At 50.7% G+C, this 22309-nt stretch overlaps 2 protein-coding genes across 12 annotated transcripts in view; one reads left to right on the top strand and one right to left on the bottom strand.

Moving 5' to 3' along the window:
• The first annotated feature begins 1232 nt into the window (after positions 1-1232).
• Positions 1233-20901, top strand: dync1i2a (dynein, cytoplasmic 1, intermediate chain 2a). 11 transcript variants are annotated; one of them, XM_047046923.1, is made up of 19 exons: positions 1233-1306; positions 2403-2520; positions 3461-3572; positions 4269-4359; positions 4814-4888; positions 5718-5777; positions 6211-6326; positions 11497-11589; positions 12433-12595; positions 12738-12837; positions 14076-14201; positions 15632-15778; positions 15998-16111; positions 17428-17564; positions 18277-18421; positions 18736-18876; positions 19106-19295; positions 19344-19421; positions 19470-19710. In XM_047046923.1, the coding sequence occupies exons 2-19, from the start codon at positions 2413-2415 to the stop codon at positions 19538-19540; spliced, it is 2067 nt and encodes a 688-aa protein (XP_046902879.1). In that variant the 5' UTR covers positions 1233-1306; positions 2403-2412; the 3' UTR covers positions 19541-19710. The 11 variants fall into 11 exon arrangements, with proteins under 11 accessions (XP_046902879.1, XP_046902884.1, XP_046902883.1 ...); XM_047046928.1 differs by lacking the exons at positions 19344-19421; positions 19470-19710 and adding an exon at positions 19840-20901 and having other exon boundaries at positions 19106-19231; XM_047046927.1 differs by lacking the exons at positions 19344-19421; positions 19470-19710 and adding an exon at positions 19837-20901 and having other exon boundaries at positions 19106-19231.
• Positions 20850-22309, bottom strand: part of LOC124485353 (calcium-binding mitochondrial carrier protein Aralar1-like) — a 20110-nt gene continuing 18650 nt past the window's right edge. The window contains exons 16-18 of the mRNA XM_047046933.1: positions 21931-22089; positions 21611-21701; positions 20850-21512 (exon numbers count right to left, since the gene is read on the bottom strand). Of these exons, the coding sequence (XP_046902889.1) occupies positions 21299-21512; positions 21611-21701; positions 21931-22089 (464 nt within the window). The 3' untranslated portion in view covers positions 20850-21298. The remainder of the gene's footprint in view (positions 21513-21610; positions 21702-21930; positions 22090-22309) is intronic.

The raw sequence follows: 22309 nt of genomic DNA, 5'->3' as shown, positions 1-22309 counted from the left end.
ATGCTGCTGGTCTACCCCACCGCCCTTTCCCATTGCAAGTGTTTGTAATGTTGTGTTGTTAATGTTTGTGGGCTTATGTGCTGAGGTTTTTGCCTGTTCCCATACTGTACTCCTCTAGGAGCATTGTATGGGGGTTGCCTTTTTCTCTCCTCCTCTCTCCTCATGTTATGCTTTGCTGTAATCTTTCTGGTGGGCGCCTTTGATGGCTGCCTAGGTAGGCTCTCCTGCAAAATCAAATTCCGTGTCTGTGCAAACTTTCATGGCCAATAAACATCAATTCATTCAATTCAGGTACAAGTATAACAGGTACAAGTATAACAGGTAGTAGTATAACAGGTACAAGTATAACAGGTAGTAGTATAACAGGTACAAGTATAACAGGTACAAGTATAACAGGTAGTAGTATAACAGGTACAAGTATAACAGGTACAAGTATAACAGGTTCAAGTATAACAGGTACAAGTATAACAGGTACAAGTATAACAGGTACAAGTTTAACAGGTAGTAGCATAACAGGTACAAGTATAACAGGTACAAGTATAACAGGTAGTAGTATAACAGGTACAAGTATAACAGGTACAAGTATAACAGGTAGTAGTAAAACAGGTACAAGTATAACAGGTTCAAGTATAACAGGTACAAGTATAACAGGTAGTAGTATAACAGGTACAAGTATAACAGGTACAAGTACAACAGGTCCAAGTATAACAGGTACAAGTATAACAGGTACAAGTATACTGGAATTTGTCCTTCTCCTCTTGACAATCCCTAGCAGCCTATTTAAACATAAAAATGTTGAAAATGTTCATCCTCAAAACAACTGAGAATAACTTCAGCTAAAAATAACAACAAAGATAAAAGAATATCAACGATTAACAATATGGAAAGCAATTTATCATTAACATGCATCATGTTTCAACAAACAATATTTCAGACTGTTGAACGTGTAGCTTTTTGTGATTAAAGCAGGGGTGTCGAACTCCGGTCCTCGAGGGCCGCTGTCCTGCATGTTTTAGATGTTTCCCTGCTCCAACACACCTGATTCAATTAAAAGGGTTGTTATAACGACCATTCATTCGAATCAGGTGAGCTGGATCAGGGAAACATCTAAAACATGCAGGACAGCGGCCCTCGAGGACCGGAGCTCGACACCCCTGGATTAAAGAGTGCTCCCTACTGGCAGACAGAATACATCAAAGTTTAGGTCTCCTGAAATCAACACTGTCCTTACTCGGCATCCGTAATTCCGCATTCGTGCGTTGTGTTTGGTTGCAGGAAAACTTGCTGTGGTGTGGACACATTTAAGGTTTGTGAACAAAGTGGCCCTAAATTGGATAAGTATAACTGTTGTTGAATAAATAGCAAGCGCATTAAGTTGCCAATAAACAAATGTGTAGGTTACATTTAGAGCTAATCGTTGTTCAATATTGCTGCAGGAGTCGAAGGCCAACCCAATTTGTAAACCCACAACTGGCTAATTAGCTAGCTGGCTAACCAGCACTAGTATTTTTAAATTATTTGTTATACTAGCGACTTCACTTGGTTTTGTGACACTTTAACATAGACACGTAGCGTACATATGACAGATTCCAAATGACTTCAACGTTGCCAACAGCAGGAACCCCAGGTATCAGGACGATAGATACCCATACCGTAATGTGTACTCGTACCAAATGGGTTTTGTGAGCTAACGTTAGCTCGCTAGCAGCTAGCTAGCTAGTATGCAGCACTTGGGTGGGGCTACTTCGAAAGCGTAGTTAGCTGTCAGCATAACATTCAGACAGCCAGCGAAGATGATGATGCGGTGCCGCTAGCACATCCTTGTTCGGACGGAGGTGAGAACGCCTAGTTGATAAACAATTGTAGCCTATGAGCATCGGCATCAATTGTCGTTGTCGACTAGACTCACTTTGCCAATCAAAACAAACATTTCTGGCTAGCCTGCTGCAGTTACTGTACGTGGGAGCTTTTTGGCTAAGAATGCCTAGCTAAACACCTGACAGTAGTAGCCTGGTCAACGCTAAAAGCCTAGCTAAAAGCCTAGCTAGGTTGAAAACGGAAACAAACGCACCAAGTGCCAACTTTGTCCAACTCTAAAACTGCTTTATCTCAGTTTCTTTGTATCCTTCGGTCAGATGCGAATAAGTTGCTGGCCATGTTGTTCTAGCATCCCGGTGAGGCCTAATACAGTCTGAAGTACCTTGACAGAAGAGCACTTTTCAGACCAGAACCCTGTTCATTGTCAAGAATTGTACTATGTTGCTAGAGCTCGTTGTTTTAGATCCAGCATTGTGTCAACTAGTGGACTGTAAACGGTATGCAAGTGAATGACAAGTCAGCAGTGCCCCATTTGAACAGGTTTGGTGTGAAATATCGATTGTTTTTTTTAATGTGTCCCATAGTTTTGCCATCATGTCGGACAAAAGTGAGCTGAAAGCAGAGCTTGAACGGAAGAAACAGCGCCTGGCCCAGATCAGAGAGGAGAAGAAGAGGAAGGAAGAGGAGCGCAAAAAGAAAGAGGCAAGTCCAGCCTGAACACTATTACAGCCTGAACACTATTACAGCCTGAACACTGTTACAGCCTGAACACTGTTACAGCCTGAACACTATTACAGCCTGAACACTATTACAGCCTGAACACTGTTACAGCCTGAACACTGTTACAGCCTGAACACTGTTACAGCCTGAACACTATTACAGCCTGAACACTATTACAGCCTGTACACTATTACAGCCTGAAAACTATTACAGCCTGAATCACTATTACAGCCTGAACACTATTACAGCCTGAACACTGTTACAGCCTGAACACTGTAACAGCCTGAACACTGTTACAGCCTGAACACTATTACAGCCTGAACACTATTACAGCCAGAATCACTATTACAGCCTGAACACTATTACAGCCTGAACACTATTACAGCCTGAACACTATTACAGCAAGAATCACTATTACAGCAAGAATCACTATTACAGCCTGAACACTATTACAGCAAGAATCACTATTACAGCCTGAACACTATTACAGCAAGAATCACTATTACAGCCTGAACACTATTACAGCAAGAATCACTATTACAGCCTGAACACTATTACAGCAAGAATCACTATTACAGCCTGAACACTATTACAGCCTGAACACTATTACAGCCTGAACACTATTACAGCCTGAACACTATTACAGCAAGAATCACTATTACAGCAAGAATCACTTTCATTTATACAGCACCTTTCTTACACACAAAGCACATGCTTTACAGATGAAAATAAATGAGGATTATAATGAAATGCAAATATAAAATACAGATATACATATAGAAATGCCGGCCAGTCACCTTGCCTAGACATTCACCCTGGCATGGCAACATACGGCAGGCTAACAAGCATCACCTCGGAGCCTCGTAAGCTGCTCCTGATCTGAGAGGCCTAAAGTCTTCCATCGCGTCCTCCTGTGTATCAGGCCGACCAGAAGAAGGATGCCGCCCCGCACCCGGACGACTCGGACCTGGAGAAGAAGAGACGCGAGGCAGACGCCCTGCTCCAGAGCATGGGCCTCACCGACACACCTGCGGGTAAGAAACCCACGCCTCAACTGCAGCTTACGGGACTAAACAGGCTGAGCGTGCTGCCTTCTCTTGAGGTGTTTGGGAGATATGGGCCGTAGAGATGTCTGCCTTCTGTTGGACATGATGCAGCTTGATTGGGCTTGTCTTGTGGTGCGCTAAGCCAGACATCTCTGTGGTCGATATATCCAAATCTTGGCAACTCACACCAGAATAATCTAGATGAATAACCAGCGTTACAGATAAGAGGGAAAGTATTTGTTTTTTTCTGAGTAAACTGTCCCTTTTAAATCTTCCAACTACAATAGTCAAAAAATGTGGAAGAACAATTTCCCAAGCAACCACAAGGGGACAGAAGTGATCCATTATAGAACCTAACGGTTGTGGTCGCTGCTAAACAACAGGAAAAGGGGATGGTAATGTTGGGAGTCATGCAGTCATACATACTTATTTTAGCAAGTCATCCATTTGGTCTAGATACATTTTTACAGTTCAATCTTTAACAAGATTCTACTGCCAATGGCACAAACTAAAGCCATTTTCTCTTTTTATTTTCTCTTTTTATTTTATTTTACCAGTTTACTCCATATCTGCTCCATGTTTAGCTGTTTTTCCTCTTCTTGATTTTGCCGACTGCCCCTCTATATTTTGTTGCACCCATGTGAATCGTCCTGTAACAGCGGATCTGTCTGTTTCTCCGTTCAGCCCCCCTTTCCACGTCACCAACCTCCAAGTCTGTGGGCACGCCGAGCGAGGCAGGGAGCCAGGACTCGGGCGATGGCACCGTGGGACCCAGGTAGCAACACCCCTGGATGTTTTTATGACCAAATGCTTTACTTTCTCTCAGTTTACAGTCCCCCATCCTCAAAGCACGCTGCCGCTGTAATTGTGGCAGCAATGCACCTATTTATTTTAAATGCACAGGTAGATTTGGGACTGAAGGCAAATGTTGATATAATTTTAGCCTTTGTGTCTCACAGGTCTTCACATGTAGGTCATCGTCTAAAAACAATAGTTAGTGTGCTTTTTTAAATCGTTGTCTTTTCAATATTGTGGGGAGGTGAATTTGAAAGGTAAAGGTGTATTTTAAATCATAATAGCATTGCTGTGTGCCCATGCTACAGTAGTAAAGTTTTTCCCAGAGTAGGTCATGTACTCAAAACATGTTGCTCATTGCGACTGTCAAATTTGAGGTACAAGTCACTAAACTAACCTATTTGTTTTCTGTTTGTTTGTCTCAATGGGGTCAGACCTCTGGAGAGCAACACTGGCCAACCTCTGTACAGTTCAGCGTTGCACACTAAGAACTTGCATTTACAAACCATGTACGTGGAAAAAAAACCTGAAAAAAAAACCATGCTGAGATTTATATCGTCCCAGAAAAGGATGACTAGTTTATGCTGTGGGTGTGCATGTTTATTGAGTGTGTGTTCTGTTGAATTAGCACAGTCCTAAATGAACAATGAACCAGCAGGGTCCTGGGGAGCCTGGGGAACTCCTTAACCCCTAATTAGAGCCTCGTCCCTGGGCTGAAACTGGAGCTCCCCCAGTGTCCCACCAGGCCCAGGGAGTTCTTCCTCCAGCCCAGGGCCCTACGTGTTGAGTCATTTCCCTCACCAGCATGGCCATTTCCTACACACATGGAGGTCATGTTTTCTGCCTCAGGGCTCTCTCTCTCTCCCCATCTCTCTCTCTCCCCCCCTCTCTCTATTTCATCTGTTGCTCACTCTGTTTCCCTCCCTCCCTCCCCTGTTCCGATGGTGTGACATAGTTCCTGTTGCCTCAGGCCTTCAGGCTCTTCAGTTAAACATGCCATCTCAGTCAAAGGGCCTGCTTTACATGCATTATAACCCCCCCCCCCCCCCCGATCCACAGGACAAAAATGATTTAATAAAACACTGAATGTTTAAATAAACCATGAATCTTCAATGTTACATATGGCACGTACAAAATAATCTGCACGTGTTTTTATTTTATTTTCCTTCCAATATTTTGAATGGAATGATCCTTGGGATATGATATTGAGTGAACTGAACAGACGTTTCTTTGGGAGCAGTGAGCATGCTGTGTGTATAAGTTGTAACTGGTTTCCTCTCCCTGTTTTGTGGCTGCTCTCTCTCACTAATGCTGCCTTGTTGCTGTGCCACTAACCAGGACTCTACACTGGGACTCTGACCCATCCACGCTCCTGCTTCACTCTGATTCTGAACTGGGGTACTGAAGGCTATCTTCTCCTTTCTAATCATTCTCTGTCTCTCTGTCTGTCTCTCTCTCTCTCTCTCTCTCTCTCACTTTTTGTCTGTGTGTCTCTGTCTCGCTGTTTCTCTCATTCGGTCACTTTCTCTCTCTCTCTCTCTTTCTCTCTTAACTCAAGCATTGATGCTCCTCTTGACTATCTCGCCATTTTAATCCTGATTTAAAAGCATCCTTTTTCCTGATTGTATTGTAAGCTAATGACCAACCACCCTTCTCATCTTCATGAATAATCTAAAGATTAAGATTTAATGGCGGTGCTTGAGACGCCCGTAAAAACCCCCCGAAAACAACTGTGTACTTATGTTGTGTCTAGCACTATCAGTGTTTGCTTCGTCATGTGCTGTTCTCCTCGACCCCCTGGAGAGTGTCTGAAGCTGTCGTGTGCTCCTAGGTGCAGCGCGGCCAAGCTGGGCATGGCCAAGGTCACCCACGTGGACTTCCCCCCCCGGGAGATGGTGTCCTACACCAAGGAGACCCAGACCCCGGTCCTGACCCAGCAGAAAGCAGGTGGGGCAGGCTCGCCGCCGGGCGGTGCCGTGTGTCGCGGGCGGCCGGCGAGCCCGTGTGATCACACCAGTGGGGGAGCGAGGACACAGAGCGGGAAGGATAGGGCCTGGAACGAGCACGGAGATGAAAGCCAGGGGAAATTGCAGGGGCCCCGGGAAACATAAGAAGTCAAAGGAGAGATTAAATTCACACACGTAGGCTTGCCCCCTAAACCCACCCTCCCCCCCCCCCCCCCCCCCCACCCCATCAGGCCCATACACCCCCCGCTCCAATTAACATGCAGTATGAGAGGGCCAGTAGGGAGCTGAGAGCCAGTAGATTGGAGAAGATATTGAAGCTCTTTGTGTGTGTGCCCACCTAATGCATCTGAAGCATGTCAATATGTAATTGCTACACAGTAGCTTTCATGTGGTTGGTCTGTACTTATCTTCAAAACCAGAATATATCTATATCTATATATCCCTTAGCATGTACATGTAAAGCACATTACGGAAAGTTGTAAATACATTGACTGCTTTTGGAGTTGCTCGTAGGAAGTTCTTGGTATATATTGGGCTTGCAGTGTGTTAGCTGTCAGAGTTACGGCAGTAACTGAGACTAGCTGTAAACCAGTGAGTTGGCCATAGTCTTAAGGTACCAAATCTAAAACTGAAGATTCCCCTAAAGAGGACATGACCAGTTAATGTAAACAATATGAAACTGTGGCACAAGAAACTTTATCACTTATCACATAGGTCCTTGCCCATTTATTCGAGGTCCTTGCCCATTTATTCGAGGTATTATGTTTGGTTTGGGTGCTCAGAAAAGTGTTGTTGTCCATGAAATGGTATGTTGTGTATCTTCATTGAAGCGGACAAAACAAAGCTTGGCTCGATGCTTTGAGCTCTGGTCTTGGTGCTAAAAAAAGAAAAAGAAGAAGAAAAGTCTTCCTTCACACTTTGTTGACATTGTGCGGTTGTCATATCCATCCAGGATGGAAGCCAGCCAGGTGACAGAGCTTTATCACGGAGGACAAACGCTATGATTCCTCTGGAAGGCCGTGAGCGAGGGCCAGGCGGTGAGGGCTGAGAAGCTGGCCCCAGCCGCGCCGCGCCGGCCGTGGGCTCCACATGCAGGCCTTTGTGAGACCGTGTTAAACAAGGATGGTTTCTGCCGGCTGTTCAACACTAGACCCCCATCACTCCCTGCAACTATGCAATCATTTCATCAACTCTCTCTCCCTCTCCTGTCTTCTCCGCTCAGCGAACAGGCACATAACAAAACACACTCAGTGACATTGTACGTTGTTTCGTTTTTTTTCCCCTTCTTCTCCCTGGCGCCTCCGCGCCATCACGCCTGGCACTCGGCGAGTCGGCGTCCCCTTGGCGACTCGCACCCCTCCTGCGCATATTTGATGTCGGGGGGGCGGCGACGGGCTGGCGCTCTGATTGAGCGATTCATCATGTTGTCAAGAGGAGGCGACGGCGCGACACTCTCAAGGTCGGCGGGCGGCGATGGGAGCCACGGCGGCGGGGCTCCCTGCTCGCCCGGGGGCGGGGGGGGGGGAGCGGGGGTTGGTGCCGCCACCCACGCCGCCGTAAGAGAGAGCCCCAGAGAACGGAATTAAAGGTGTATTACTAATCCTTCCGTCTGGATACGGATCAGCGTGTGTTCTCCCGTTCTGGATACGGATCAGCGTGTGTTCTCCCGTTCTGGATACGGAGAGGCAGTCTGTAAAGGGGAATGGTTGAATTGGAAGCTATGAGTCAAGTGACAGTGTAGCGGTAGTCATTTACCTACCAGATGGTTCCAGTTGCGACTCCAACGGTATATTTATTTGCCTGGTATCACCAGATCACTTCGCAAAGGCTTATTAGTCTGGAACCTCTCAGTTCATTTTTGGATTGACAAGGGGCGTCATAAACAAGCGCAGACCCAAATGTCTCTGGATAATATTGGACAGAAGACCAAATCAGAGAGACAAAACGTCATCTTGGTTGTTTTCAAATGTATTCGATTTTTTGAATGCCTCGACTGCACTCCTCTGTACAACCATCTTATTAAACCCGCCCCCTTTCAGGTAAACGGTTGTGATTGGCCCGACACTTTCCATGCCGGAGGGAAATCTGTGTGATTGGGAGAATGGCCAGACACACTTTCCAGAGCAACTTAACCCTGAGCTGGCAGATTGGTCTGGTTCCCAGAGTTCATACTTACAGGACTTTAAACTAATGCTGAGTCTTCTGGTTTGCAAGCCATTGAATGATTGGCTGTGATTTAGGCCAATAGTGTGCAGGAAATGTCTGTGGCTGGTGACTCCAGAACAGGACCCATGTTCCGACAGCAGCGCCCAACTTAACGCTGCGTCAGTAAGTGCTGCTTAACAAGAGGACACGGGGAACTCAGAGTGTCTGTCTGGAGCTCTTTAAAATAAAAGATATAAAAAAGGCTTCAGGACTACAAGTGTAGGGAGCATTTGAGTAAATTTGAAATTTAATTAAATTTGATTGTTTTAATCACAGAGAATTCAGAAGAAGGTCAAAACTTTTAATCAGTAAAGGGTCTCAACAGCCTCTTGTTAAAAGTGCCTCTCTCCCAGCATAGTCACCTTTTATACCCTCGCACTTGATGATTAGAGGTTCTGTCTATTGTTAGATGTAGTCTCCTGCCACAGACTTGGTTTCTGCAGGAACAGAGTGCCCCCCCCCCCCCCCCCCGGCCCCATCGGTCTCACCCGCTTTTCATCCGCGGATTTTGAGTTTGGTGTCGGTAGGAGCTTGAGAAGAAGGCTGTGACCACCTGTGTAAGTAGAATAGCCTCCTCTTTAGTGCTCTTCTATTATGTAAGGACAGAGAGGGGGTCAGCAGTGTTTAAACTGCTGGTGAAGGTGTCAGCGCTCTCTGAAGCGTGCCGTGTCACAGCTGACTGGGTCTTGGATCCACCTGCTTGTCAGAGGACTTTAGTGCTACGCCCCCTGTGAGCGTGGCAGGTCCACTCAGAGAGACACGGAGCGCACCATAATCACCGCTCCAACATCACCGCTCCAACATCACCGCTCCAACATCACCGCTCCAACATCACCGCTCCAACATCACCGCTCCAACATCACCCCCGGAGGGAAATATGTTTTAAACCAATGCCAGTTTGTTGTTAGAATTTGATTGAAATCTATATATGTTTTGTTTTTATTGCTGTTTTTATCCGTCTCTCTGTTTAGCTGGTCATACATGAGAAACGTTCGAGCACTTCCAACATGGGGAATCCAAACATGGGACTCAGTAGTTTAGGCAAAGGCTTGTTTTGTGTGTTAGTTTGGGTGAGTCGGTGGTGGCTGCGGCGGTCGGAGATGAGCACACCTGCAGCAGGGAGTAAAGGTCATTAGTTTTGTACTTGAACAACACTGGACCCATGTAGGGTTTGCATTAATATATTGTCCATTGACAAAGACCTGTGATTATTCCCACCCCCCCCAGCCCCCCCCCCAGTGGGCTTCCACTCCCCACAAAAGCTTTTATTTCTTAAGTGGTACAAAAGCCATAATTGGACCTGCTTTGAGGGGAGGTGTCAGTGTGCAGGACATCGCTGATCCGGGTGAATTCTGTTAAATGTTTCTCTCTCTCTCTGCATGGTGCCCCCCCCCACTCCCCCCCCTCCCCCACCCCCCAGTAGGGTCACAAGGATCACTAGCTTTTCTCCAAATGGCCATTTTGTCTGGCAGGTGCATTATACCCTTTATTTTCAGATTGTCTATCTGCTCCTAATGCCTGGCAGGTTGATTGCTCTGGCTGCCTCGGCGGGGAGAGGCCTGACGAGCCTGGCCGAGCCCAGCTGAAAGACAGTGATTACTGTTTTCCTTTAAGCCTGATTGAGGCCCTTGAAAGGAAAGATTTTAACCTTCTCCTTTTGGTTCCAGACTACGGCCCTGTATTGAAATGGGTTGTGTCATCAGCCCAGTTCTGTAAACTAATCAGAACAGCAGATCTTCATCCTCCCCTCCCCCCCCCAAGCGCCATCAGAGAAAGGAAAAGAATCACTTTATATAGACAAAGTGACAGATGACATTATCATTTAGATTATCTCAGTGGAGAGGAAATGGCGGCGGGAAAAGCAGTCACCATAGATTTGTTTTACATAGAATGGACCCTACATAGACCCAGACAAATATTTTCTCCTACGCCTGAATCCATTTCTCCTGATTTTATGCATACATGAAAGGAGCAGCCTATGTATGGAAAGCAGGTTTGGGATGTTCGTCTGAGAAAGCGCTCTTGTGTATGAGCCAGTGTGTGGATTGCCAGCTGGTCCATCCTACAAGCTGTATTTTGTTGTACATTCTCCGGGGTTGAATAGCGCCTCGTAAGACCCCCTACCGAGACGATAATTGCGCAGGCTTGCTGTTCAGGCAGAGGCTTGTCTAGGGTCGACCAGGCAGAAAACCTCTGTGCCATCCTCATGCCACCTTTTCAGGACGAGAAGACAATCCCAGCAGCGCCATCTGCTTCAGAGCCGCTCAGTCAGCTGGTTGGGCCGGGGGGCCGGGGGCCGGACAGCTGCTCCTCGTCCTCTGGCCCGCTGGCCCCGTCCTGCTGGGGGGGGGGGGGGCTACTGGGTAGTGGGACAGGGAGATGGCTACACTGACAACCACACTCCCTGTTGAATGGCTGGGACTCATTACCGGGGCTGGGGATGGGGTACAGGGGGGAGGGAGGGAGGGTGGGTGGGGGGATGGGACCGCAACGCGACAAGACGCCCGCTGGGTCGCCCCCCACCCCCCTACATACACACCCCCACACACAAACGACAACCTCCAGATCCTTAGAAGCTCAGGTCTTTTCTGAAAGGTGACATTGTGTTGGCAAACCAAACAAACGCCTGGTGGGACTGTTCCATTCCCTTACCCAGAGTATCCTGCTGAGGATGCAGTGTGCTGGCTGGAAGACAAAAGCAGGACTTTGGAGGGGTTCTAAAGGCCAGGATCACTGACTGTGCAGCTGAGAGGGACTGGGTTGGGAGCATGGTGGTCAATTGATATGGAAACATTGATTTGAAAACACCTCCACAAAGAGTGACCATTTAAATTGTCCCAGTTGAATATTGCCGTGTTTTGTCATAATCCTATACAGGAGTTAGACTTGGAATCACTCCTGCTTTGCCAGGTTGACTTCACAATGTGTCTCTTGTCATCCACCAGAGGAGGAAGAGGAGGAGGAGGAGAGCTCCCCCCCGCAGGCCGCGCTGGAGACGCAGAGCGAGCCCCCGGTGCAGGAGGACGAGGAGGAGGAGGGTACGCCGCCTAGTCTCACCACGCACCACTGCCCCACAGGTTCAGAAGGAACCTGCTGCTGCAGCCTTCAGCTGCCACTTGTCCTGGGTGTCTCCACGCTGCTGGCCTAGCACAGACATAGCTTACAGGGCATTTAGTGGACAAGTGATTTCTGAGTCGACCTGTCTTTCTCCCTGTCTGCGTGTCTGCCTGTTTTCTTATGTGTCTCTGTGTTTGTCTCTGTGTGTGTCTGTCTCTGTCTCTCTCTGTGTCTCTCTTTGTGTCTCTGTGTCTCTCTCTGTGTCTCTCTCTGTGTCTCTATCTCTCTCTGTGTCTCTCTCTGTGTCTCTCTGTGTGTCTCTCTGTGTGTGTCTGTGTCTCTCTCTGTGTCTCTCTCTGTGTCTCTCTGTGTCTCTCTGTGTGTCTCTCTGTGTCTCTCTTTGTGTCTCTCTGTCTCTCTCTGTGTCTCTCTCTGTGTCTCTCTGTGTCTCTCTCTGTGTCTCTATCTCTCTCTGTGTCTCTCTCTGTGTCTCTCTGTGTGTGTCTGTGTGTGTCTGTGTCTCTCTGTGTGTCTCTCTGTGTCTCTCTGTGTGTCTCTCTGTGTGTCTCTCTGTGTCTCTCTCTGTGTGTCTCTCTGTGTCTCTCTGTGTGTCTCTCTGTGTGTGTCTGTGTCTCTCTGTGTCTCTCTGTGTGTCTCTCTGTGTGTGTCTGTGTCTCTCTGTGTCTCTCTGTGTGTCTCTCTGTGTCTCTCTGTGTGTCTCTCTGTGTGTCTCTCTGTGTCTCTCTGTGTGTCTCTCTGTGTCTCTCTGGGTGTCTCTCTGGGTGTCTCTCTGTGTGTGTCTGTGTCTCTCTGGGTGCATCCAGCTCCCCCACACGAGCTGACTGAGGAGGAGAAGCTGCAGATCCTGCACTCTGAGGAGTTCATGACCTTCTTCGACCACAGCACGCGCATCGTGGAGCGGGCCCTGTCCGAGCACGTGGACATGTTCTTCGACTACAGCGGGCGTGACCTGGAGGAGAAGGAGGGGTAAAGGCCCCTTACCAAACACTAGAAGCCATACGATCAATGTCTTTACACACAAGGCTTAGTGGTACACCAGGCGTGAAGATGGATTCGATACAGGTTACATGAACCCTGAAGTGATTGTGTGTTTTCTTTTCACCTCCAGGGAGATCCAAGCAGGAGCCAAGCTGTCTCTGAACAGGCAGTTCATGGACGAGCGCTGGTCCAAGCACCGAGTAGTCACCTGTCTGGACTGGTCCCCTCAGGTACCCCCCTGCTCCCCCTGACTGGTCCCCTCAGGTACCCCCCTGCTCCCCCTGACTGGTCCCCTCAGGTACCCCCCTGCTCCCCCTGACTGGTCCCCTCAGGTACCCCCCTGCTCCCCCTGACTGGTCCCCTCAGGTACCCCCCTGCTCCCCCTGACTGGTCCCCTCAGGTACCCCCCTGCTCCCCCTGACTGGTCCCCTCAGGTACCCCCCTGCTCCCCCTGACTGGTCCCCTCAGGTACCCCCCTGCTCCCCCTGACTGGTCCCCTCAGGTACCCCCCTGCTCCCCCTGACTGGTCCCCTCAGGTACCCCCCTGCTCCCCCTGACTGGTCCCCTCAGGTACCCCCCTGCTCCCCCTGACCCAGAGAGACTGCCTCTGATCCTGGATGCAGCTTGCCTGCCACCTCCCTCTGTTACCGCCGTTGTGTCGGGAGTTTAACCACACTGTGTATTTAGCCAAGACGCTAATGCGTTTAAACGAGTTGCCATGCCAACGGCCTAATTCTTTATGATTAACCGGCGTGTATTTGACATATTTACGTAGGGCCACAGATCCCCGAGGAACAGGGAACTTGTGTCACGCCTAAATCGTCACTTAGTCAGCGGCCATAATGACTTGTTTCCCTGGACTTCTCCCTTCGTGTTATTCCTAGTTTTTCAATGGCTTCTGACACTGATTGAACACCAGCTCATTGTTCCTAACAGCGCCCGCTAACAGCGATATCCATTCCCGTTTGAACCCCAAACGGGTGTATTCACAAACTGTAAAGCTCAGTTTTAACAATATGAGAGGCAGCAGAGGTTAATGGTTTGTTTACATCTGGCGAGTGTTGGCGAGCAGGCCTCCTCCAGCCCCGCTCTCCAGCTCCGCTCCGCTGAGCCGCTCTGCTGACAGCGTCTTTTAGGAGCGACCCGGGGCGCCACTTTCAACGCTCTCCAGCGCCGTGCGGTGGTCAGCTTTACTGCAGGGCTTCCTCAGAAGTCCCGTCCTTAAACGTGAATGCAGAGTTCTTGGATCGGATACAAACTTTATTTACCAGACTGCTGTTAGCGAGAGAGAAAAAAAAAAGAAGTTTCCCGGCCATAAATCTTGTTGAAGGAGGGGCGGTGACGCGCTCTGCCAGGCATGCCGCGGCAGAGGCTGAGGCAGGCGTGTTCACACGGAGCCTGGCCCGCCCGCCTGGGGGCCTGTCTACTTCCTCCTGATGTTCATTGGGGCCAATGTGTCTGTCACCAGTATCCTGAGCTGCTGGTGGCCTCGTACAACAACAACGAGGAAGCTCCTCACGAGCCGGACGGCGTGGCGCTGGTGTGGAACATGAAGTACAAGAAGAACACGCCCGAGTACGTCTTCCACTGCCAGGTACTGTCCCCCCCCCCCCTGGCCGTAGAGCCCCCTCCTGCACGCTCTGCTCCTCCACCTCTCTCTCTCTCTCCCCTCCTCCTCTCCTTCCCCTCCTCCTCTCCGTCCTCTTCCTCCTCCCCTCCTCCTCATGGGTGGTTCTCTTCATGACGAGTGTGGCACGCTGCCAAGCCCTCCTCATTTTCCTCCATCTCACCCTCCCCTCCTCACCCCCTCCTCTCCCCTCCCCTCCCCTCCATATCACCCCCTCTCCCAGCATAGCTCCCTCAGCCAACCCCCTCTGGCCGATGCACATTGTGATTTCAGCAGGCTGGCATCCACCTCAACCACATCTATCCACAAACATGTGTTATTGAGGCGCCGTGGATGAGCCTGGGCCCAGGACTAGTCTAGGATCCAGACCTAGGACCCAGGACTAGACTAGGACCCAGACTAGGACCCAGGACTAGACTAGGACCCAGACTAGGACCCAGGACTAGACTAGGCCCACGACCCAGGACTAGACTAGGACCCAGATCCAGGGCCTAGGACTAGAGTAGGACCAGGCTCTCTTTAGGACCCAGCGGGCAGGGCTGTCCAGGGGCTGGAGTCCTGATCTGCTACCAAACAAGGGCTCTGTGTCGAGCTCCGCTTGCAGGAAGCTTCTTGGCTGCTCTGCTTGATTCTATTGAGCGCCCCCAGGATCCCTGCCCGCGACAGGCTGAGTAGAACCACATGTGGTGCCTCCACAGAGGCAGTCACTGGCTCCGACTCAGGGGAATCAAACCCAGCACAAGTGTGAACTCATTTCTCCTCCATGGATCCAAGTGGGCGGGAAATGAGCTTTTCCTCACCAAACTGTCACTTTTTCGGAGGAGGGGAAAGCAAGTCCCTTGGCCAGATGAATGTGAACATGTGATTAGATGTGCAGGGTACAGGGAGATGGATACGGCTGCAGAAAAGCAAACAAGCCACCCAGAGGCGGGGGAACGGCGGCGAAATGAGAGAGCGACATCACGCATGAATAACGTCAACATAATCCACCCGTGATATATCCTGGTGAGAGGAGCTTGGAGGACTGGGCTCGGTGTCGTGGCGAAAGGTGCGAGTCATGGAAAACACGAGATTGTTCAAACTGAAAATGAAAATAAGCAGGGGGCCGGCGCACCGCAGCACTGCCCCGGGCGGGAAAGCTTGTATATTATTACTAGCGTGTGTGAAATTGGGGGCCGTTTTCAGAGCACGTTGCTGATTGGAGGTGACAGAGACGGACATCGCCAGAGGTCCGCCGCTTGACGGTCTGCGCTCGTCCGCTGGAACGACCTGTAGCCCCCTCCCTCATCCTTCTGCTGCCAGCCACCCCCCCCCCCCTCTCACACACACACACGTATCTCTTCTATTTGAGTTATTTCTCTGCCACACACCAATCTCCTTCTCTCTCTCCATGCCAGTCTGCAGTGATGTCCGCTACCTTCGCCAAGTTCCACCCCAACATGGTGGTGGGGGGCACCTACTCTGGGCAGATCGTTTTGTGGGACAACCGGAGCAACAAGAGGACCCCCGTCCAGAGGACCCCCCTGTCAGCAGCGGCCCACACGGTAGCTCCTCCCGCCTCCCCCCTGGACCGCCCAGCTCCCCCCCCCCCCCCCCCCTCCCCCCCGTCACCTACCTGAGAATGAACAGCTCTCAATGTCCTCATTAATGCGTATTTAAGCAAGCGTAGTACAGAGGAATGAGCTTGTCATCTGTCATCTCTCTCTCCCCCCCCCCTTCCTCTCTCTCCCCCCCCCCCCTTCCTCTCTCCCTCCCTCTCCCAGCACCCAGTGTACTGTGTGAACGTGGTGGGCACCCAGAACGCCCACAACCTGATCAGCATTTCCACAGATGGGAAGATGTGTTCCTGGAGCCTGGACATGCTCTCTCAGCCCCAGGTACTGCTGCTGCTCTGCTGCTGCTCTGCTGCTGGAGCTTCTGCTACTGGAGCTTCTGCTACTGGAGCTTCTGGTACTGTAGTGACTGGTACTGGAGCTTCTGCTACTGGAGCTTCTGGTACTGGAGCTTCGGGTACTGTAGTGAGTGGTTCTGTAGCGACTTGTTATGTAGCGACTGGTTCCGTAGCGACTGGTTCTGTAGCTTCTGGTACTGTAGTAACTGGTACTGTAGTGACTGGTTCCGTAACGACTGGTTCCGTAACGACTGGTTCCGTAGCGACTGGTTCCGTAGAGACTGGTATGAATCTAATGAGAACTGTTAATCCCATCATGACAGGTGAAGCTTGCTTGGGTAAGAACAGAATAGTTTTAACTGCACCTTACCGGGACAGGACAGCCAAACCTTGTGTCGTCTGTTTATGTTGAGCTGCCCATTCATAACAAACGTCAAACATTTGGACTAGACCAGATCTGTCCATTCAGCAGTGTTGTTTAGCTGTTCCTACGCTCCAGCCTTTACTTTCTCATGTAAGTCATTCCTCAAAGTCAGGGAAGTGAGTGATGCCGGCCATGCCCTTCCAGAAGCCCTGCCAAAGCCCCCATGGCAAATGTTCATCATTTTATAAAGTGCTCGCTGAATTTAGAACGTGCATCAATACCTGTCAAGTGGACTTCCAGGCTGTGGCTGTCGACCAGGAGTGTGTGTGTGTGCTGGCCTCCACAGTGTGTGTTTGCCTGAGTGTGTGTGCTATTCTCCACAGTGTGTGTTTGCCTGAGTGTGTGTGCTGTTCTCCACAGTGTGTGTTTGCCTGAGTGTGTGTGCTATTCTCCACAGTGTGTGTTTGCCTGAGTGTGTGTGCTATTCTCCACAGTGTGTGTTTGCCTGAGTGTGTGTGCTATTCTCCACAGTGTGTGTTTGCCTGAGTGTGTGTGCTATTCTCCACAGTGTGTGTTTGCCTGAGTGTGTGTGCTGTTCTCCACAGTGTGTGTTTGCCTGAGTGTGTGTGCTATTCTCCACAGTGTGTGTTTGCCTGAGTGTGTGTGCTGTTCTCCACAGTGTGTGTTTGCCTGAGTGTGTGTGCTGTTCTCCACAGTGTGTGTTTGCCTGAGTGTGTGTGCTGTTCTCCACAGTGTGTGTTTGCCTGAGTGTGTGTGCTATTCTCCACAGTGTGTGTTTGCCTGAGTGTGTGTGCTATTCTCCACAGTGTGTGTTTGCCTGAGTGTGTGTGCTATTCTCCACAGTGTGTGTTTGCCTGAGTGTGTGTGCTGTTCTCCACAGTGTGTGTTTGCCTGAGTGTGTGTGCTGTTCTCCTCAGGACAGCCTGGAGCTGACGCTGTTCAAGCAGTCCAAGGCGGTGGCGGTCACCTCCATGTCCTTCCCCCTGGGAGACGTCAACAACTTTGTGGTGGGCAGCGAGGACGGATCGGTCTACATGGCGTGTCGTCATGGAAGGTACGACCACAAGAACCCCCCCCCCCCCCCCCCCCCCCGCCCGGGGTCCGCTCTGTCCCTAAAGACCACATCCCGGAAAACTCTGGAGGATTATTGGCCCTAAGCCTAGCAAACAAATGTCTCTCCATCCATCCCTCTCTCCATCCCTCTCTCCCTCCCTCTTGTTTGTCTTGAGCCATCACATCACCCCCCCACCCCCCCTTTACTTTTTCTTCTGGGCGAGTTCTTCTCTCGGGGTGAGGGAGATTGTTAAATATCTGTCTGTCCCGCTGAGACGGAGTTGGGGTTTGTTTCCACGGCGCTGTCGTTGGGGGGTGGGGGGGGGGGGGGTGTAGAGGACTCAGGGCGTGGCCAGTGTCCTGCAGTAAGCTCACACACCACCGAGAGGGGGTGGTCGCTGGGCTTCGCAAAGGCAGAGTCACCTCCGTAATTGAGGGGGAATTTTCCAGCTCATTTGCAATGGTATGATACTTTCATCCCAGTTAATAATGCAGAAGCATCACTCACGCTGGGTGTTTACCTCTCCGAGTCATTATCAGAGGCCCAGTCTGGTGGCGCGGGGCTGAGAGCCTCTCCCCAACCCTGGCCCTGCCCGCTCAGCCACACCAGGCACACCGGCACTGCCCGCTCGCCACCCTCACCCTGACGGAGATGGCTCATCCGTGTTCGTCCATGGTCAATCACGTCATGCTGTGTGTGTCCGTCCCCACAGCAAAGCGGGCATCAGTGAGATGTTCGAGGGCCACCACGGGCCAATCACGGGCATCGACTGTCACACGGCGGCCGGGCCGCTGGACTTCACCCACCTGTTTGTCACTTCCTCCTTCGACTGGACCGTCAAGCTGTGGAGCACCAAGGTAGTTCAGCTCCCCGGTCGCCTGCACAGCTGCTCTGTCAGGGGCCAGACACTGCCATGCGGCACTGGATCCAGGTTACCTGTTTGGTACTGCTATGGTGGTTACTGCTATGGTGGTTACTGCTATGGTGGCCGTTTGGACAGTTGTGTGACTTTTTTGGTTTGACTTTTGTTTCTTTCTTTGAACTTTTTTTTTCGGTCTCTGTGTCTCTCTCTCTCTCTCTCTCTGTCTGCCTGTCTCTCTCTCTCTCTCTCTCTCTCTCTCTCTCTCTCTGTGTCTCTCTCTGTCTGCCTGTCTCTCTCTCTGTCTCTCAGAATAACAAGCCGCTGTACTCGTTTGAGGACAACTCTGACTATGTGTATGACGTCATGTGGTCCCCGGTCCACCCTGCTCTGTTTGCCTGTGTGGATGGTGTGGGCCATCTGGACCTGTGGAACCTCAACAACGACACAGAGGTACAGGAGCGTTCCCATCACACACCCTGCACACACACACACCACACACACCCTGCCCTCCCTCTCTCCCCTACACACACACACACACACCCTGCCCTCCCTCTCTCCCCTACACACACACACACACACACACCCTGCCCTCCCTCTCTCCCACACACACACACCACACACACACTGCCCTCCTGTGGGATGTGTGTGGGCTTGACGGCTGCTGCTGCCGGCGTTGCAGGTTCCCACAGCCAGCGTGACGGTGGAGGGGAACCCCGCCCTGAACAGGGTGCGCTGGGCCCACTCCGGCAGAGAGATCGCCGTGGGAGACTCGGACGGACAGATCCTCGTCTACGACGTGGGAGAGGTGAGTAGAAGAGCAGGACTGGAACACAGACCGCTCTGCATGGCAGGTCACAACGCTCCATCAGGACTGGAGCACAGACCGCTCTGCATGGCAGGTCACAACGCTCCATCAGGACTGGAGCACAGACCGCTCTGCATGGCAGGTCACAACGCTCCATCAGGACTGGAGCACAGACCGCTCTGCATGGCAGGTCACAACGCTCCATCAGGACTGGAGCACAGACCGCTCTGCATGGCAGGTCACAACGCTCCATCAAAGCAGACACAGTATATATATTCCGTTTTTGAAATGTTAAGAAGGTCATGGTGAGAGCCAGTAGATGACGACACTTGAACCCAGACTTTGGGTGTTCACGGTCCTGGGAGGGTACATCCGCTGGATCCGTAGATAACAGACGCAGCGTTGGCAGGTCGTGCTGTGAGGGCCACTCCTGTGTGTGTGTGTGTGTGTGTCAGGCCAGGACGGCCAGGCTCTGGGTCCAGGAGGCAGCTCCCCCCCCCCCCCCACCCGGGCAGCTTGCTAGATTGCCTGTGATCTCTTGGCCCCCGGAGATGGATGATGACTCATCAACCTTGCCCTCCTCCTCTCCCCCCCCCCCCCTCCAGCAGATCGCCGTTCCCCGGAGCGACGAGTGGACACGCTTCGTGCGCACGCTGGCGGAGATCAACGAGAACCGTGACGACGCCGAGGAGCTGGCAGCACAGCGGCTCGCCGCCTGAGCCGGTCGCCGCGGCAACGCCAGCGCGGGGGGGGGGGGGGGGGGGGGGGCCGGGGAGGGGCCTGTTACCGCCGGAGATGCAGCCTCGTTCAGACTGAAGGGGAAATACTTGATGGGGCTCAGGAGGGGCCTGGTTATGTGAAGACCTTCTGGTTAAGATTTAAACACACTATGACACTCCTGCCTTTTTGTGTTGGCTGATTAAGCCCTGGTCTAGGATAGGATAAGTAATAGGGCTATCAACCTCAGACACAAGTGGCAAAGCCATCCTCTGCAATACAAACGAGCTATTCACCTTTCTTCAGTAGTCCCGAACCAGAAGCCTTAAAGATAGAAATGTTAACATACATGTATCACGTGTCTGTATCCATACTGGTGGCCATCCAGTCTCAAAGGACGGCTTCATCTGATCTTCTCCCCTGAGGTCGTGTACCCGAGGTCGCGTACCCGAGGTTGTGACCTGTGTCTTCGCTCCTCCACCTGACCTGCTGGATCCTGTCACGTCTGCTCCACACAGGGAAGGAGATATCTCATCCTCCACCACAATCCTGTTAGACTAGACGAATGCCAAATGCCCCCTTGTTTGTAAATTATAAACCGATGTAACTTTTCCTCAATCTGAATGTCTTTCTTTGTACCGATGTATTCCTCTGAAAAGTGACATTTGTCACTGAAGATGTCACCCATCTGGTTGACGTTTAGAGTTTGTGATGAATAGCTTCTAATGCCTGAGTTTATGATGCCGTTTTGGGGGAGGGTATGATATCTGCTGAGTCAATCACATACTGTAGTGTCTCTTTACTGGATGTCAAATCTAAACTAATGCCTTTTTTGTGTCTGCCTTCTTGTAGAAGGTCTACCGCAGTTTCATACATCTCGGAATGTACTTTTCACACAGTATGAACCTTTGGATGATTTATTTCAACAAAATACAATAAATACATTTAAATTATTTGAAGACCCTTGTCATGATTTCAAAATAGAATACTTTGAAAACATCTGTACAACCATTCAAGTTTCTTGTATATATGATTGTCCACCCACACGCACACACACACACACATATATATATATGCTTGACTTGGAAGAAATGCTGTAAGGTCTCCCCTTTCGATGCCATAATGTGTCTCCACAGAGAAGTACAATATGTACAGTAACATTGTGCAAGCTATGCAAAGGAGAAAAAAAAAGAATATCCTAAAAGCCCTGTTCATGCACCATTCAAGGTAGGAGCCATTCAAATGCATATGAATGAAGCCCAGGCACTGCTCCATTTGAACCAAACCTAATATCCTCGGCAGCCCAACTCCAGGAGCAGGCAGGCTGCGGAGCCGTGACGAGCAGTCCGTCTACGAGGCCGCGGGGGCGGGCTCCTCTTTAGGCACAGCTTGGCTGATTGCCACCCCTCCGGAGGACTTAAACTTGGGCAGGTGCAGGCCAAACTTGTTCTCCATGCCGGCGAAGGTGGCGGCGGCCAGCCGGTAGCCTCCCGGGTGGTCTGCGCTCAGCGGGGGCAGGTCTGAGATCCGGGACCCGGGAGTGGGCTCGGAGCCTGAAGGCCGGCTGGAGACGAGAGACACGGAGGAGCGCAATTAAGAGATCACGCCAGGAAGGTAATGACACACTCGTGTAGCCCGCGAACACTCGTCACATGTACTTACTGTCCCCCGAAGTCGATATAGAACCATCTCTGCAAGAGTTCATAGGTCACCAGGGTTACGCCAAACTGTGGCGAGGACCTGCAGACGCGAGCTGGGAGGAGGGAGGTGACAACGTGGGATTTCACATTTCTTTGATGGCTTCCAGAGAGCAATTATGCAAGCGACAGTGGGCCTCATTTCCCAGTCATGAAACCTCTCATTTTGAGGAGCCTGTTTGTGTATTTGTGTGTGGCGTGTGGGTTCGTCGTGTGCACGTTGCATCAACGTGTGAACGTGTGTGCTGTGTGTGTGTAAGGATCTGTGTGTGTGTGTGTGTTTACCTCCAGCTCCCTTCCAAAGAGCCCGGTACCCCTCCTCCTGCAGGATCTTCCTGAAGCAGTCGATGACTCCGTTGTACGAGGTCTGGCCGGCCCGGGCTGCCACCTGCAGTCTGGTCTTGATGACATCAGCAGGGGTCACCAGAGAAGCCGCTGGAATACCTTAGGAAGTATTTCAAAACCAACGTAATGAGGCCCCGTTTCACTATGCAGAAGTAGTATCACATTCTTGGGGAAAAAAACAGTATCAACAGGGTGTCGAGTAAGGGCTGAGCTACTTCGAGGGTGGGTATTTGACACGCATAATAAGGGTCAGAATATCTTGGCTTTCCAGAGATATAGGCAGTTAATATGATGCAGTTTGGAGATCAGGAAAGTAGGA

This window comes from Hypomesus transpacificus, chromosome 23 (genome assembly GCF_021917145.1).
Source record: "Hypomesus transpacificus isolate Combined female chromosome 23, fHypTra1, whole genome shotgun sequence".
Taxonomy (NCBI): domain Eukaryota; kingdom Metazoa; phylum Chordata; class Actinopteri; order Osmeriformes; family Osmeridae; genus Hypomesus; species Hypomesus transpacificus.
This window is presented reverse-complemented; position numbering and strand designations above follow the sequence as displayed.